General features: G+C 32.4%; 1 protein-coding gene across 2 annotated transcripts in view; it reads left to right on the top strand.

Annotated features, from left to right (window-relative positions):
* The window catches only part of GBE1 (1,4-alpha-glucan branching enzyme 1), a 288,275-nt gene that overhangs the window by 52,695 nt on the left and 220,715 nt on the right, over window positions 1–14,865 (top strand). For both annotated transcript variants that reach the window (XM_057501844.1, XM_057501847.1), the window contains exon 2: window positions 2,545–2,714. In XM_057501844.1, the coding sequence (XP_057357827.1) occupies window positions 2,545–2,714 (170 nt within the window). The remainder of the gene's footprint in view (window positions 1–2,544; window positions 2,715–14,865) is intronic.

Below are 14,865 nucleotides of genomic sequence, written 5' to 3'. Positions count from 1 at the left end.
TAGAACAATGCAAAGGAGAAAGTATAAACAAATCCCACTGAAAAAAGAATCACTGATATTTGGGGAACATCATTCTTGATATTTTATATGCTTATATAAGTAGAAGATTAGAGAATAACTTGATAGAAGATGTATCATGAGAAAACTGAATGTGTATTTGATTTAACTTTCATTAAATTTATTTTAAGCAAAGAAACTGAAATGAAATGAAACTGCTGAAATCCATATACAACATTTTTTACACTCAGAAATGTTATTTCCTAAAGTACCATCTAAGATTAATAAAGATAATTAAAAATATAATGATGGCAACCTTAAATTTCAGTCAGTGATCAATGACTGTGTTATAAAATAGAGGCCTGAACACTTTGGTATTTTATTCCATCTTCTTTTAACTGATCTCTTGGTTATTATTATATTTTTAATAATACAATTTTCACTTTGCCATTGAGATTCTTGTTTTCTTATCACATTCACACAGTTCATTATTGTTTAGCCATGGTTCTCTATTTAAAGATTCAGGGTTTAGCCACACTGCTGCTGTGACTGACCATTACTCTTTGTGTGTGTTTTGTATCTTTTAATTGCCTATTTTTTTAATGGAAAGTAGTTTTTTTTTATTCAATGAGGTTCATTAGTGTCAGAGACTTAAAATTATTTAATTTGACAGCATTTAATGAATGCCTTAGGTTTGAGCAGAAACTTGTCTCGTATAATATCCTTAGATTACTACTTTTCCTTCTCAAAATTGTGTGTTTCAATTTGTTATTTTTGGTCTTTGTTTTAATGTTCCTTTGGAAAAAAAAGTTCCCTCCCCTTGCTTTTTTGTACCTCTCTGCCTTTATTGTATTCTTGCAATTTCTGTAGCTTAAACTGGGAAATGTTGTGTGTGTATGTTTGTGCATTTGTTTTCCAAATTATTTTTTGGAACATGGTGTGCTCTTTTTAATATGCTGATTTAATTTTTAAGAAAAAAATTCCAGTTTTATATCTTTTACACCATTTTATTTATTTTTGTTCTTCAGAATCACCAGCTATCCTTATTTGGATCTTTTTTTTTTTTTTTCAGTTTTATATGTCTCTTAGCTTCTCTTTATTATATTCAATATCTACCTGGCCTTGCTCATTTTGTTATATAGTTCTGGAGTATTCACTTCTGACAGAAAGCATGTGCCAAATGCTTTACTTCTCCAGTTTTACCAGTTTTATCCTAGTTTGCTTCTCCCCAGATTTGGGAGTATTAGTAAAAATAGTAGCATGTTTTTATTGTAGCTCTGGGGATCTGGGTGAGGGTCAGGAGCAGCAATGTAGTATTCTTGATCCTGCTTGGACAGATACCTTTGGTTTCTCCTCATGGCTGCTAGCTTTTGTAGTGAGACATAATGTACCATAGTCCTGTCCTGTTCGCTGTCTTGCTTTCCATGGTTCCAGTTACTCTTGGTCAATTGTAGTTTGGAAGTAGATGATCCTCCTCCTGACACAGAGTCAGAAAGCTGGTGGTAGTCTAACACTAGGTCCTGTGCCTATGTCATTCACCCTACTTCATACCATCACATGAGCATGTTATCATCTCACATCATCACTAGAAGAAGGGTGAGTATGGTACATTAAGAGATTTTGAGAGAGTCCACATTCACATAACTTATAGTAGTTGTTACAATTATTCTATTTTACTCTTAATTTTTGTTGTTAATCTCTTGTTTTGTGCCTAATTTATAAATTAACCTTTATAACATGTGTATATATATATATATATATATATATATATATATATATATATATATATATATATAAAATAGTATTTTTAGGGTTCAATACTCTCCATGGTTTCAGGCATCCACTGGGTGTCTTGACACATATCCCTGACTGACAGCAGGGAACTCCTGGTATGTTCTTTCTATGCTTAGTTGCCACAGGGAAAGGTTAGGTAAACTGCAGCCGGCAAGCCAAAGTTGGCCCACAGCCTTTTTGTCTGTTGGGACATAGACACACCCATTCATTTGTATATTATTTGTGGCCACTTTCATCTTTCAAAGACTCAGTGGAATAGTTGTGACAGAGACCATATGCCTAGCAAAGCCTAGAATAGTTACTGTCTAACCCTACAGGAAAAGTATGCCAAACTTTACTGTAGGATAATTTTATTTTTCTTGCTGTTTTTTTGACTATTTTTCTTTCATTTTCTTAGGGGTTAGAGGAGAGAGATATAGGGATACTCCTTCAATATAGTTCTTGATATTGAAGTTGCTCCAATGCTGATTTAAAAAGTCTTATGAGATAATGAAACCATCATATTTCTTCTCATATGGAAATGGTTGAAATTATAAAACAGTGTTAGTTGGATTAGTTCAGTTTATTTGAGATAAGAATGATTTTATCCTTCAAGGTATTCTGTACCAATAAATGCAAGTATTCACATTATTCCTTTTTAATATTTTCTTCTTTCTTTTTTTTTGAATAAAAATAAGGCAGCTATGTGATAACAGTAGCTTTTCTGGAAGATGATTTAATTTTCTAATTTCCTTCTTCTCTACTTTTCCAAAGGTATAAGCGGTTTAACGAGACTTTGAACAACATTGGAGAAAAGGAAGGTGGCATTGATAAGTTTTCCAGAGGTTATGAATCATTCGGTGTCCACGGATGTATGGATGGTGGTTTATACTGCAAAGAATGGGCCCCGGGGGCAGAAGGAGTTTTTCTTACTGGAGACTTCAGTAAGTATTTTGAAAGACGTAAAATCAGTTGTAATATTTTCTTTATTTACTTTAAGCATGGACTTGTCATGTTTCATGTATTTACCTATATGAAGATCAGTGATTACAAATATCTGAGTTTGTAGATAGAGTCATAGAATTAAAGTCTTTAACTTCATGTGGTGTGGATGTTTCTGCTATAATGTGATATATGTGTTCCCAACGGACTATGTTCTGTAAAATAATGTACCAGGAATAACAGAGGTCATGAGAAAAATACTGTACTACTCCAAATTTATTAAACTTTGTTAGCAAGCTCTGACAAAACCAACACCAATCTGGGTAAAAAATATTGGTGTGGGCTAAATCTCCATTAGTACTTGCCCGTGGTTAGTTAACATCATGGTTCTTGGATCCTCTATAGCCTAATAATCTTTTTTTGAGACTTTAATTAAAGTAGACATGTAGAGTAACTTAGAGGGTAAACTTCTTCATTACTCAATTCTTTTTTTTCTTTTTTATAATACAGTGGGAAGTGTCTTAGCCTTGTTGTCTATACTGTTAATTTTACTAGACAGTTAACTTTATGGAACCATGGTTAGTCTAGAATTCAGACTTCTAGCTTATAGACTAGTGGGAGTATAGACTTGCATGTAATTAATTATAATTCAGTCTGCTCAGTTTTATTCTAGAAGTATAAATAAATTACTGTAATAGTGGCAAGGACAAAAGCTCAGTTTTGAAAGTAGACTAACTGGAAAAATAGGCTTTGGCAAAATGTTTGTAATACAGGGAAAGGAAATATCAGAATGATAATAATCCTTCAGTTACTATAGAGTCGTGATGTTATTTGGCTCAAAAATCTACATGCTATACTACTCCACTTATATGACATTCTAGAAATAGCAAAACTGACAGAAAACAGTTGGCAGGGTTTGGGGTACGAGGTATGAATTTATTATAGAGGAGGGAACTATTTTGGGTGATGAAAATACTTTATGTCCTCATTATGATGACAGTTATATGGCTGCATACATTTTTTAAAATTTGTAAACTGTATACATTAAAGAGTGAGTTTTACTGCATGTAAATTACACCTTAAGGAACCTGATTTTTAAAAGTCTTTATTTTATATGTATTATCTAAGGCAATACTGTCCAATAGAAATATTATGCATTCCACTTAGGTAATTCAAAATTTTTAGTAGGTATTTTAAAAAAGAAAAAAAGAAGAGTTGAATGAATTTTAGTAATGATAAATTTTATTTAACCCAGTATTTCAAAATACTATTTTAAAATATAATCAGTATAAAATTTGTTAATGAGATATGTTCATTCTTTAGTACTTTTTAAAATCCATTATTTTTTCATTTGAAATACTTGATCTATATTTAAACTTAATAAAAGTTTCAGCTTAAAACTTCAGAACCTAAGTTTCTCCAAGTATACTTAAAAGTTCTACTAACTGAATTGAGTAATAGTTTTAAAATTTAAATAAAATAATTAAAATTAAATAAAATTTAAACTTCAGCTTCTCAGTTATTCAAGCCTCATTTCAAGAGCTCAATAGCCACGCTGTCTAGTGGCTTGCATTTTGGAAAGCACCAGTCTAAGGACTTAAAATAATTCTTCATGCAGCCCTCAAATTAGATGTTGTAAGCTGCCTATGTATCTTGAGAGTTTTTGAAAACTTCATGGAAAGTTGTGAGGCAGGCCATGTGATCTGCTGATTCAGATTAGCTTGGCCTGGTGATAATTAAGAAATGTACTTTGAGACTGATCACTTAAATTTTTATTGAAATTGTTATTCTTTCTGATACACAAACATGGCTATTCCTCTATCTTCTCTATGCAATTGCTTTGACTACTGGCTTTTTTGTTAACAGACTATTTAGACATCAACCTATTGTCAAAGCACTTGATATTCTATTTCATTAATTCTTTTTTACAGCTATTTATAAACTGAGAGCTGTTGATTGAGAATGTTCAAGTTAAATGTTTACATACAGATATCAAAACTTCTATAAGTACTTCAGTTAAAATTTGGCACTTGCACATTTACGGGTCCTCCTCTACCATATTTTTGATTAAATCCACTAAGTAGGTTTTAGAAATGTAAAAAAATGGGAGGGACTATATGAAAACTAGATTTGTGAGCTATCATAATAATTATCATTGATTTATTAAAAGTTATACCCTGTATATCTAGTAAAAAACAAATATCATATGTGCATTTGGACAATTGCATTTAAATTTTTATTTAGGATTTAATGCTTAAGTATTAAAAGTACAATTCAAAAAATTATAAAGAGAAAACTAATAATTACCCATCCCTATTTTAATATAAAAATGTCATCTTTTTTTTTTTTCAACTTAACTTGACTTTTAAAAATCTTACCCTTTGTGAAAGTGTATCAAATAATTTAAAATCTCTCCATATCCTTGAGCTACCATTCAGTCAGTTATTTTCAGTCAACCAATACTTATTTAGTGTCGAAGGACATGAAGAGCATCAGATTTAATCAATGGGTCCATGTTTTTACTGGCGAGATTGGAAAAACTAAAATAAATGAAATTGTGATAGAAAGCAGTAACAGGCAGTGTTCTGGGAAAATTTAAATGTTTAATCTATTTTCTTATCTAGATGAAAGGATATCCTTTTCTGCCCAGAGTCACAGGGTCACAGGATAGCTTTATACATGGAATCTCAACTTTTTCTCACTGGCTTTGACTTTTTAAAAAAGCTTGAAAATTGAGAGGAGAGCCAAAATTTTGGATTAATAATGCATTTAAAATAATATTTCTTTGGAAAAAATGTACATGTGATTATTAATTTACTATGAGTAGAATACAGAATTTTGATGGTGATAACATAGCTGAAAATATACCCTTAAATAACTGAACTAACCATGCAGTTTTTAAAACACAATTAAGTGATTCTGTATATTTTTCCCTTATTTACATAAAATATTTTCTTTTTTTCTGAGAAGAGTTGAATAAGAAGAAAGTCATTTCTCTTTGTTGACTTTTTTCTCAGGATTAAAAACGGGTTAGGTAATTTTATTTTTAAGTCTTCTAATATACACATATGTACTAAACCAAAAGGAAAAGAAATGCATGTTAATGAGCTAAATGGATTATACAGTATATTTTTTTATTAAAAGTTGCAAATGAAAATTAAAATGTTCTATGTGGTTTTGCTAATGATATTAAAATGTTTAAAAAAGCATTCAAGTGTATTTGTGTTACCTCATATCTATTAACTGAGAGGTTGAAACAAATATCAAAGCTTCTATATAATTAATCTAACTATAACATTGATCATTTTTGAGAAATGTAGTCCTTACTTTGTAACCTAATCAACAGTAAGCTTAACTTTTATTTATGTATTTGAAATAGCACCTAAAAAAACTTCCTTCTTTATCTATTGACAGAGATTTAAAAAGTATAATAATTTTATTTATATTTTTGTCATTGGAAATGTACTGCTTCTGTACATACCTCTTCCCCTAAATGCAGAAATCTTCAAACACCAGCAACGAAAATTTTATTTTTGCTAATGGATAAATTGATGATTACTTAGACTTATCTGAGAAAGGAAGTTTTCTTTCTTTAGTTTTTATCTAAGTTTTTAGCCATTTATTTGTGATGTTTTCAAAGAATTCTAAAATTAAAGAATGTCTAGACTTTTCTGTATTTTAGAAAATTATAACTGTAATCAAAATACTTTAGCATATTATTGTGATGTTTTCTCTCTTCTTATCATTTTAGAACCTAACTGCACTGTGTACATTTTTTTCTTAGGGCTTATTCATAATATTGCTTGTAAATAAAGTGTATTTTCTTGTCAACTGACCTGAAGATATTTTAGGTACACTACTTAAATGTAAATGATCTTTAAGAAAGAAATTGTCATGTATTGGTATTAAAAAAAAAGATAAGATACAGAGTTTGAAGTCATAGTTGAGATCTCTAAACATGGTTTTCCATCTAGTTCAGTGGGAATAAAATTATATTCATATTATCTGCCTAATTGTGCTGCTGTAGACACTAACTAGATTGTGAATGTGAAAACATTTTGTACCCTATTCAGTGCTATAGAACTGTTCATTGACAAGATTGGAAAAATACTCTGATTTGCAAAGATTGGAAGAATACTCTCATTTGCAAAGGCTTTTTTTTTTTAAATAAAAATTGCTATTAATTTCAAAAAGCATGTGAGCCTTGCAAAAGGCAAATGATTGTCTGTTTTTCCCAAACTAAGGAGGATCTGGCTTTTGCGATCCACATTTTTAAAACTTGGAAAGCCACTTCACTTTAAATATATTATACATATTTTTCTTCATTTGAGAGAGAGTGGAACAATCATTTCTTTCCATTTCAGTCATTTTAAAAAAACTAGCTTTTTAAGCAGCTAGCAGCTGCTGCGACAACCCAGAAGGACAGTGGATATATAATGACATTCATCAAGACTGGAATCTTACCACCCAAAAAGTATTTCTGAATAAACCAGAAACTACTTTAAAGGTGCGAGTTGAATTTCTAAAACTTTGAATCATCTTCAGTCCAGCAAAGACTTATTCTTTAGAAAATTAAATGTGATTTAAAATGTACTTGGAGTTTTGGAACTAAATCATGTTTATTGCGGGTTGCTAAATAATTGAGGAAAACTAGGTGCTTCCCAGTAGCTAGATGATAATAAGTAGAGAGAAAGACAGTAAACTACATATGTCAATATAAAATAATTGGGTTCCTATTTGCTGTAACTGAAAACATTTCATTTAAAATTACTAAGTCTGGGAGCTAGGCACTTTTCAAATAACCTAAAGAAAAAAAAAATCCCTGCTTTTTATGCCTATAAAAAAAAAGGAAGCACAGATAATTTTGCAGAGTAGGAAAGATCCTAAGAGACACTAAGATACTAAGGAGATTTTACCTATTTTCTGGACAAAATTTGGCTATAATTTTGTTTCCAGTTATAAATTGCCAAGAACTTTACATTACCATAAAAGCTTTTATATTTCTTAATTTCACATGGCTTGAGACAGTGTTATTCAAAGTATGCTCTGTGGCCCAATGTGGTTCTGTGCAGTGCAACTGGTTTGCAATGATGAATTGTTAGAATTGGGAGTGACAATTCAGAAACTTTAATAGCATTTTGACAGAATAATTTTTTTCTGTTGAATTTAATACTGATAACTAAAAGTTTAAAAATGAAAATAAAAACATAAGGCTTAAATTCTAAGTCTTCCCTTCTTTTGATTTTCTAATAATTTCTTATATTCTACATAAGTATTGGTGTTTAGTAGATGGGAAAATAAAGAAAAAAAGTCCAGCATCATAGATAGAAATACTGATCTGAAAATTAGTAATCATTTTTTATTGGTTTAGAAGTCCTTTATGGTTAGAGGGTACAGTTCTGATGTCAGCTTCCTTTGTATTCTCTTGAGATGAATCTGTCATGGCTTTGTTAGTCAGTTTTCACTGTGGTATTGCATGTTACAGAAAACTCCAACATTATAAAGGCTTACCACCACAACAAAGGCTTGTTTTGTTCTCATGTTGACTACAATTATCAGCTGTGCCTCTGTCCCAGGGGTGAAATTCTTTGCAGGATCAAGGGTGATGGAAGAGCCCCCATATAGATTATTCTAATCTCATGGCAGAGAGAAAGATTAATGAAAGAAACCTGTAATGGATTTAAAAGCTTTAGCTTGGACTTGGCAAATGTGATTTGCACTTCCATTTCATTAACCAAATAATTTTGCCAAACCTTATGTCAGTGCAGCATGGAAGCAGAATCTTCTTTTGTGGAGGCTCATGAAATATTGGGAATAATACAAATGACCCTGTGGCAAATAACACATTTTCATAAAATAAAGTCTGAACTTTCCAGATTTTTTTATAGTCTAGATATCTTGTATCCTTTTTTTGTGGGAGCAGAGGGGAGCTGGTTATATAGAGTGCTGCTCCCACTTAGATTGTTGAGAAGGTTTCTTTGGGAGCTCTTCTGACCTCTGATATCGGAATTGAGTGGAGCAGTAAGAAGTCTTTTGTCAAGTTGACATTTTCAACTCCCTGTGGGTCCTTTATGAATACAAATTTGTTATTTGGCTTCTTTTCAGTTTGGCTTACTATAGATTGTGATGTTTCTAGAAAGCATCTTTTGGGTGCCTTCTGGGGACTCTTGATATTGTTGATTTTGGCAAAGGGGTGGCAGATACACCATAGCAGTAGAAGGCTTTAGGGCTGTTGATCAAACCAGTACTGATGTTGCAAAGTGGCCTCTTGTTGTGTATAAACTTATAACTGACCAACCAATAGGCATCTTGTGGAAACTTGTCAGGGCTTTCTCTAGCTTTCCAACTTAGTGTTGATTCTCTTGTCCTTTTCATCTATTTTCACTGACAGATTGTTTTCAATAGAGGAGGTGTACAGTGGAGGTTTACGTAACTAACGTCTACTTACTATGCTTAGTGAATTTACTTCTGCTTGACAGGCTCCCTGTAGATGATACTGATGGCTTCACAAGATGCTGAGCACGTGTAGGTAGTAGATTATGGCCCACCACATGTATGCCATTCTGCTCCTGCTGGTTACACAGTGTGCTTAGAGTGAGCCCATTTCCCATCCCCCTCAAATTCCATGGATGCTAATTCTTCTGTTATAATTCTATAATATTATATAAAGTGATGAATATGAGTGTGACAGCAAGGAAATTATCTAGTATTGGGAAAATCTCAATAAGGATGTTAGAAAAATATTTTGAATTAAGTATTCACAAGTGAACTGCCAAAAAATGATATAACATGCAGATTATTTTGCATGTACCTTTTAGCCTGAATTGCATTTTAATACAAAGAGAGTTGGATATTATAAATTATGCATTGGAGGTGTCGGTTCATATAAGAAAGGTAATACAAAAATCCTAATCAGAGGACCTAAACTTAAAGAAATAGCTTTTATCTTACAACAGAAGATGGGTGAATATTTATATTTGTGTTTTAAGTTAAAATAAAATTGTTGCTGTCTATATATGGACGTGTATGTATGTGTGTGTGTGTGTGTGTGTGTGTAATATACACAAATATGTATAAAATATACATAGTTTATCATTCTTTGTTTTGGCCAATATTTTCAATATATGTACCAACTTCTACCCCAGTTGTGCTGGATCAGAGAGCTTTGTTACAATGCCTAATGGGATTATTTTTATAGGGAAGCATCCTTACCTCCTGGGAGTTTAAGAGGTTGTTGTCAGAGACCTTAATGCTAGAAGGTAGATTTGAACTGTGTGACACAAATAATAATTTTCTAGCTTCGTGTTGCTTTTCCATAGATATCTTGTTAAACATTTATGCTGTTTGGATAGTACAATATATTTTCTTAGGTTTCAGTTTTGGTGTTTCACTTGTAGTTAACATCTGTAAAATCATTCTGTTTATGGTTGTTATTCAGAAGTTGTTTTTTGAAATTTTCATAATTTAATCCATTAAAGTGGCTTTATTAAACTTGCCATTTGCTTACACAAAGAAGGTACATTATTCATATTATTCTCTTATCAAGTTAGATATTTTTTAGAGAAGTATTATTCTATTTTATAAGTCATATCTATCCCAAGTGTGACCGATTATAACATATATCAACATTCTCTGTATATTGATCAGAGTTAAACTATTCATTTTAAGTTCAAATTGTATTATTCTAAGAAACTGTCACTTATGATAGACATTTTAAGGCAAGTCCAATTTAATTTGCTGATATTTTCTTTCTTATGCTACAGATAATATAATTGAATATCATTTTGCATAGAAAGGTTTATAGAAATATAATAAATTTGTAAAAGGTGTATAGCACTATTTGTTTTGCTTAGGAACACAGTTGTTCCAACCTGGTAAACTGGAATTCACTGATTAGTCTTGAAGCTTTGTCTAGTTTGAATTAGGTTAAAGCTTTGAATCTGTAGCTCTCTCCTCATACTGTTTCCCTCTTTTCCCTGTTATTAACTTGCATTCTTTATATTTTCAATCCCTGTTCAACTATATTGCTATTAGAATGATTTGGAGGTACATTAAAGGTTGAATAGATCATGGGGTGGGGGGAGAAAAAGGAAATTTGCTTCTTTGTAGCTTGGCAATTCCTTCTGTGAAACTGTGGAAGTATTGATTTTGACTACAAGAGACACACCTCTTATGCTGGGTTTCTGAAAAAGTGACCTGGTCAATTTAGTTACTTGGAAAATCAGTGGCAGAGGTAACTCAGATGTATTCTTTGGAGATTAGGAACCTGAAAATAATACCACATTTTCTCAGCAAGTATCAATGACTGTCAGTAGTGATACCATTGTGCAATATCATTGCCCAACAAGCATGGAGACTGAATGACTTTGACCTAAATCTAGAAAACTTATTATATATTCTCACATCTCAATTATTTGTTGTCATTTTTTTCACTTTAACATTTTAAAAGTTGAGATAAAATTCATATAAGATAAAACTCACCATTTTAAAGTCTATACTTAAATTGTTTTTAGTATAGTTACTATGTTGTACAGCTATTACCCCTGTTTAATTCCAGAACATTTCATCCCTCCAGACAGAATCCTCATACCTATGAGCAGTTAGTCCCAATTCCCCTATCCCTGTATTCCGGGAACTACTAATTTTTTTCTTTCTCCATGGATTTACCTATTTGGGGCATTTCATGTAAATAGAATCATATAATATATGTCCTTTGTGTTTTCAGCTTCTTCCGTGTAACATAATGTTTTCAAGTTCCATTCATTTTGTAGCATGTTACAGTTGTTAATTCCTTTCTATGGCTCAATAATATTCTGCTGTATCAATATACCTCTTTTTGTTTATTCATTCTTTAGTGGATGAATATTTGGGTTGTTTCCACTTTTTGGGGAAATAGGTGATAAGAGAGCTTGGATCAGGACTGAAGATGAGTGAATTATGAGCAGACTGACAAGTCTGGGCTCATTATAGCAAAATTTTTGTTTGTTTATGTGCCTGTTTGTTTTTAACTTGGGATGCTCTAACTTGCTTTCTTTATTTTTTCTCTCTCAGCTGACTTCTAAGTGTATTTGGCTCCAATGAATGAGGGTGGCATCTTCCAGTGGTAGTTATTTGTGGACTTGCTTCTGTTGTATTTTTCTTGAGATTAACAGGATTTTAGTTTCTGTATTAGGGACACGAGACACAGATGGTACGACATGCTCAAGGGTTTCACTGGTGAGTTTAATGAACTGTTCTTTACAGAAAGCTGGTGAGAGTTAATGGAACTTCCAGATTTGGAAGCTGTTGTCCCTTTGGGTGTAGGCATGAGGAATGGTTTCTGGAGCTGGAATCATAAAAGAGGAGCTCACTTACAGGGTCTGTGGCTGTGGCCAGAAAGACATCCACTGCCAGAAGTAAGCAGAGATGGAAATAGGTGTCAAGTATTTCACCACTTCTCTTAGGCCAGCTTCTCCCACCAGCCAGTCCTGACCTGAAGCTGTAATGCAAGGGAGCCCTGGGGTTCCTGTCTCTTGGGGTCAGTCTCCAGGGTCTTCGTCAGATCTGAGGAACTCAGAGGGATCTTAAGGGGGTTCCTAGCTCGGAGATTTGGGGAATAACCAGGATAGCTACCTAGGATTCTCTTAACATGATTTGGAGGGAGGACAAATAGAGGCATTTCTAACTTTATTGTCTTCTAAGTGACCCCCAGCTTTAAAAAATAACCACAACAGTATATTGTGTACATTTCTATTCGAAGAATAAGAAAACATTTTTTGGTGCATTTGTTTCTTTATCCTTTCCTTTTTACCTTGCTTGTTTGGTCTGAAACCCTCTCTTCCTCCCTCCTCTTTTCTAGCTTTCTTCCCTTTTTTTTCCTTGGATATGTCTTTGATTTTACTAATTCTGAGCAAGCTAGTAATATTAAGAAGTGGAAGAGTTTCAGTTTTACAAAAGGCTCTGGGTTCTTAGAGAAAAAAGATGGAACTTAAATAATCCACTTAAAGCAAGCAATTAACTTGTAACAATTTATCAGAGGTTTCTAAACTATCATAAAACAATGTATATATGGTTGACAGTACATCTAAACTATGGACAAGTAAAATCAGGTTGTTTTTTTTTTGCATTAAAGTTATAGAATATCATCTTTAAGTAAGGTGCTGACTCTGTTAAAGTTGTGGTGATTTTTTAAAAAGTAGGTTTGTTTCAAAAATATTTTTGAGTCGTAAATTTAGAAGAGCTTGTGTTTAAGTTCAGCACTTCTCCTTCATCCCTTCCTATTTTCCTTTCCATTGCTATCAGTATTTATTGAGTACCTTCCATGTGCTCAGTGTGCCAGACACTGCTAAGTTATGGAAATTTACCCATGCAAAAGAGGGACAATAAACTTCCCATCTAGGGGAAATGGGTGGTCTCCTCTTAACTAGAAGTAATTGTCTAAACACACCTAGTAATAAGATTAAATCGAGATTAGGTGGTGATTCCAAATATTGTGGCCATTGCTGTGTGACTTTTTAGGTAAAAAAATAAATGAGTAAATATTCCATTTTTAAAAGATAGTTTAGAAAATTAAGAACCATGTAAAGATATTTTCTTGAGTACTTCCTAAAATTGAAACAATTCTTAGAATATAAACAATGTAGTCTTTCATGATACTAGTTTTTTTTAAAGGATTTTTTTTGATTGCTTATTTATTTTGCTAAAGTTTGTGCTTATTTTCAAACAAAAAGAGTTAAAATGAAACTTCTGGGGTATATTTCCAGAGAATCTGTACTTGATTTAAATGATACTTGAGACTTTTTTAGTCAAACTGAACTGAGCTAGAAAAAATTCTCTTGGAATAGCTGTATTTAGATTTTAATGAAACTAGGCAGAAAGGAGACTAAAGTGAATTTCCTTTTTAGTCTTTCAAATGAAAAAGTGCATCATTTGTCCTATATATCTTATTCATCATCAGTCATAGCAAAGCATTCATTCCCATGAGAGAGATAATGGATTCAGAGAGCCGAGAGGAATGGAAGACTGTCATTCAATGCAGATGAGTTTTAGTAGTATTTTTATCGTGAGAAATTGGGTGGCAGAACCTTAAGATTTGGAATTAAGTTGCCATAGATATATTTAATTAAAAGTAGATTGCTTTAACCTTTTTTTAAGTTAGAAATAGGTTTAAAATCTTAAATTAAATTTATAGTTTGTATTTAACATGTATTCAGGACTTGCCTTTAATAGGGATTCTTCATAAAGTTTAGCCCCTAAAAGGTACATTTTAATTGAACTGTTACAGTGAACATATAATGAAAGTTTCTGGAAGAATTTTATAACTTAGTACATTGGATCAAAGTATGGTTTACTTTTATCCTGATGGAGAAAGTAACCAATTTTCTCAAACCAAACTAAAAAGAGAGCAAAAGGGATCTCCCTCCTTAACTCTCCTAACACATCATCAGTACAACTCCTTAATCAATACAAATTATATTTCCTAGTGTTTTAGTGTTATCACCTGATGGGCTAGTTTCTCATTTATAATACCGTCCAGTGGATACTACTTTTATAAAAATTAAGGCATATGAAGAATGAGTTATCAAAGTGAAAAAGCAAATGAGAATATATAAATTGAGAATGTATGTATTATATATATATATTTAGTATACACACACATACACACACACACACACACACATACACACACACTAATTAGCTAAATTTGTAAACTTTGCTATTTCAGAATTGGTTTTAGGTTAATTAGAAGAAATTAGAGTGCCCTAAGCTCATTCTATGATTCTGTTGAATTGTGTACTCAGTCTAAAGCATTAAAAGAAGTAAGTTGTACATCAAAGGTGTGGAGTCAACTACTAGTCTTGACCACAGCCCCAGTCCTGGAAATGCATCCATCCTCTAGTTACAGGATGTGGGAGTCCATTGTTCTGAGCAGACGTAGAGGTTTGGGCTGTGTTTGAGGCCATGCCGATTCTTCTTCTTGGGAAAAGCCAGAGGAGTAGAGATAGTGGGTAGGACTGATGCCAGTTGCTACAGCTCTAGTCTGTGATCAGGTTTGTCAATCAACTTGTCAATGATCCTTTTTTTCTAAGTGTTAGTAAGTCATAAGAGGCTTTTATCTTTCACTGGCTTACTTTCTCACAAGACCTACTTAGATGAGCAGTAGTATTATCTTAA

The sequence above is a fragment of the Manis pentadactyla genome, chromosome 1 (assembly GCF_030020395.1).
Source record: "Manis pentadactyla isolate mManPen7 chromosome 1, mManPen7.hap1, whole genome shotgun sequence".
Classification (NCBI taxonomy): domain Eukaryota; kingdom Metazoa; phylum Chordata; class Mammalia; order Pholidota; family Manidae; genus Manis; species Manis pentadactyla.
Note: the sequence above shows the minus strand (reverse complement) of the source record. Positions and strands in the feature narration are given on the sequence as shown.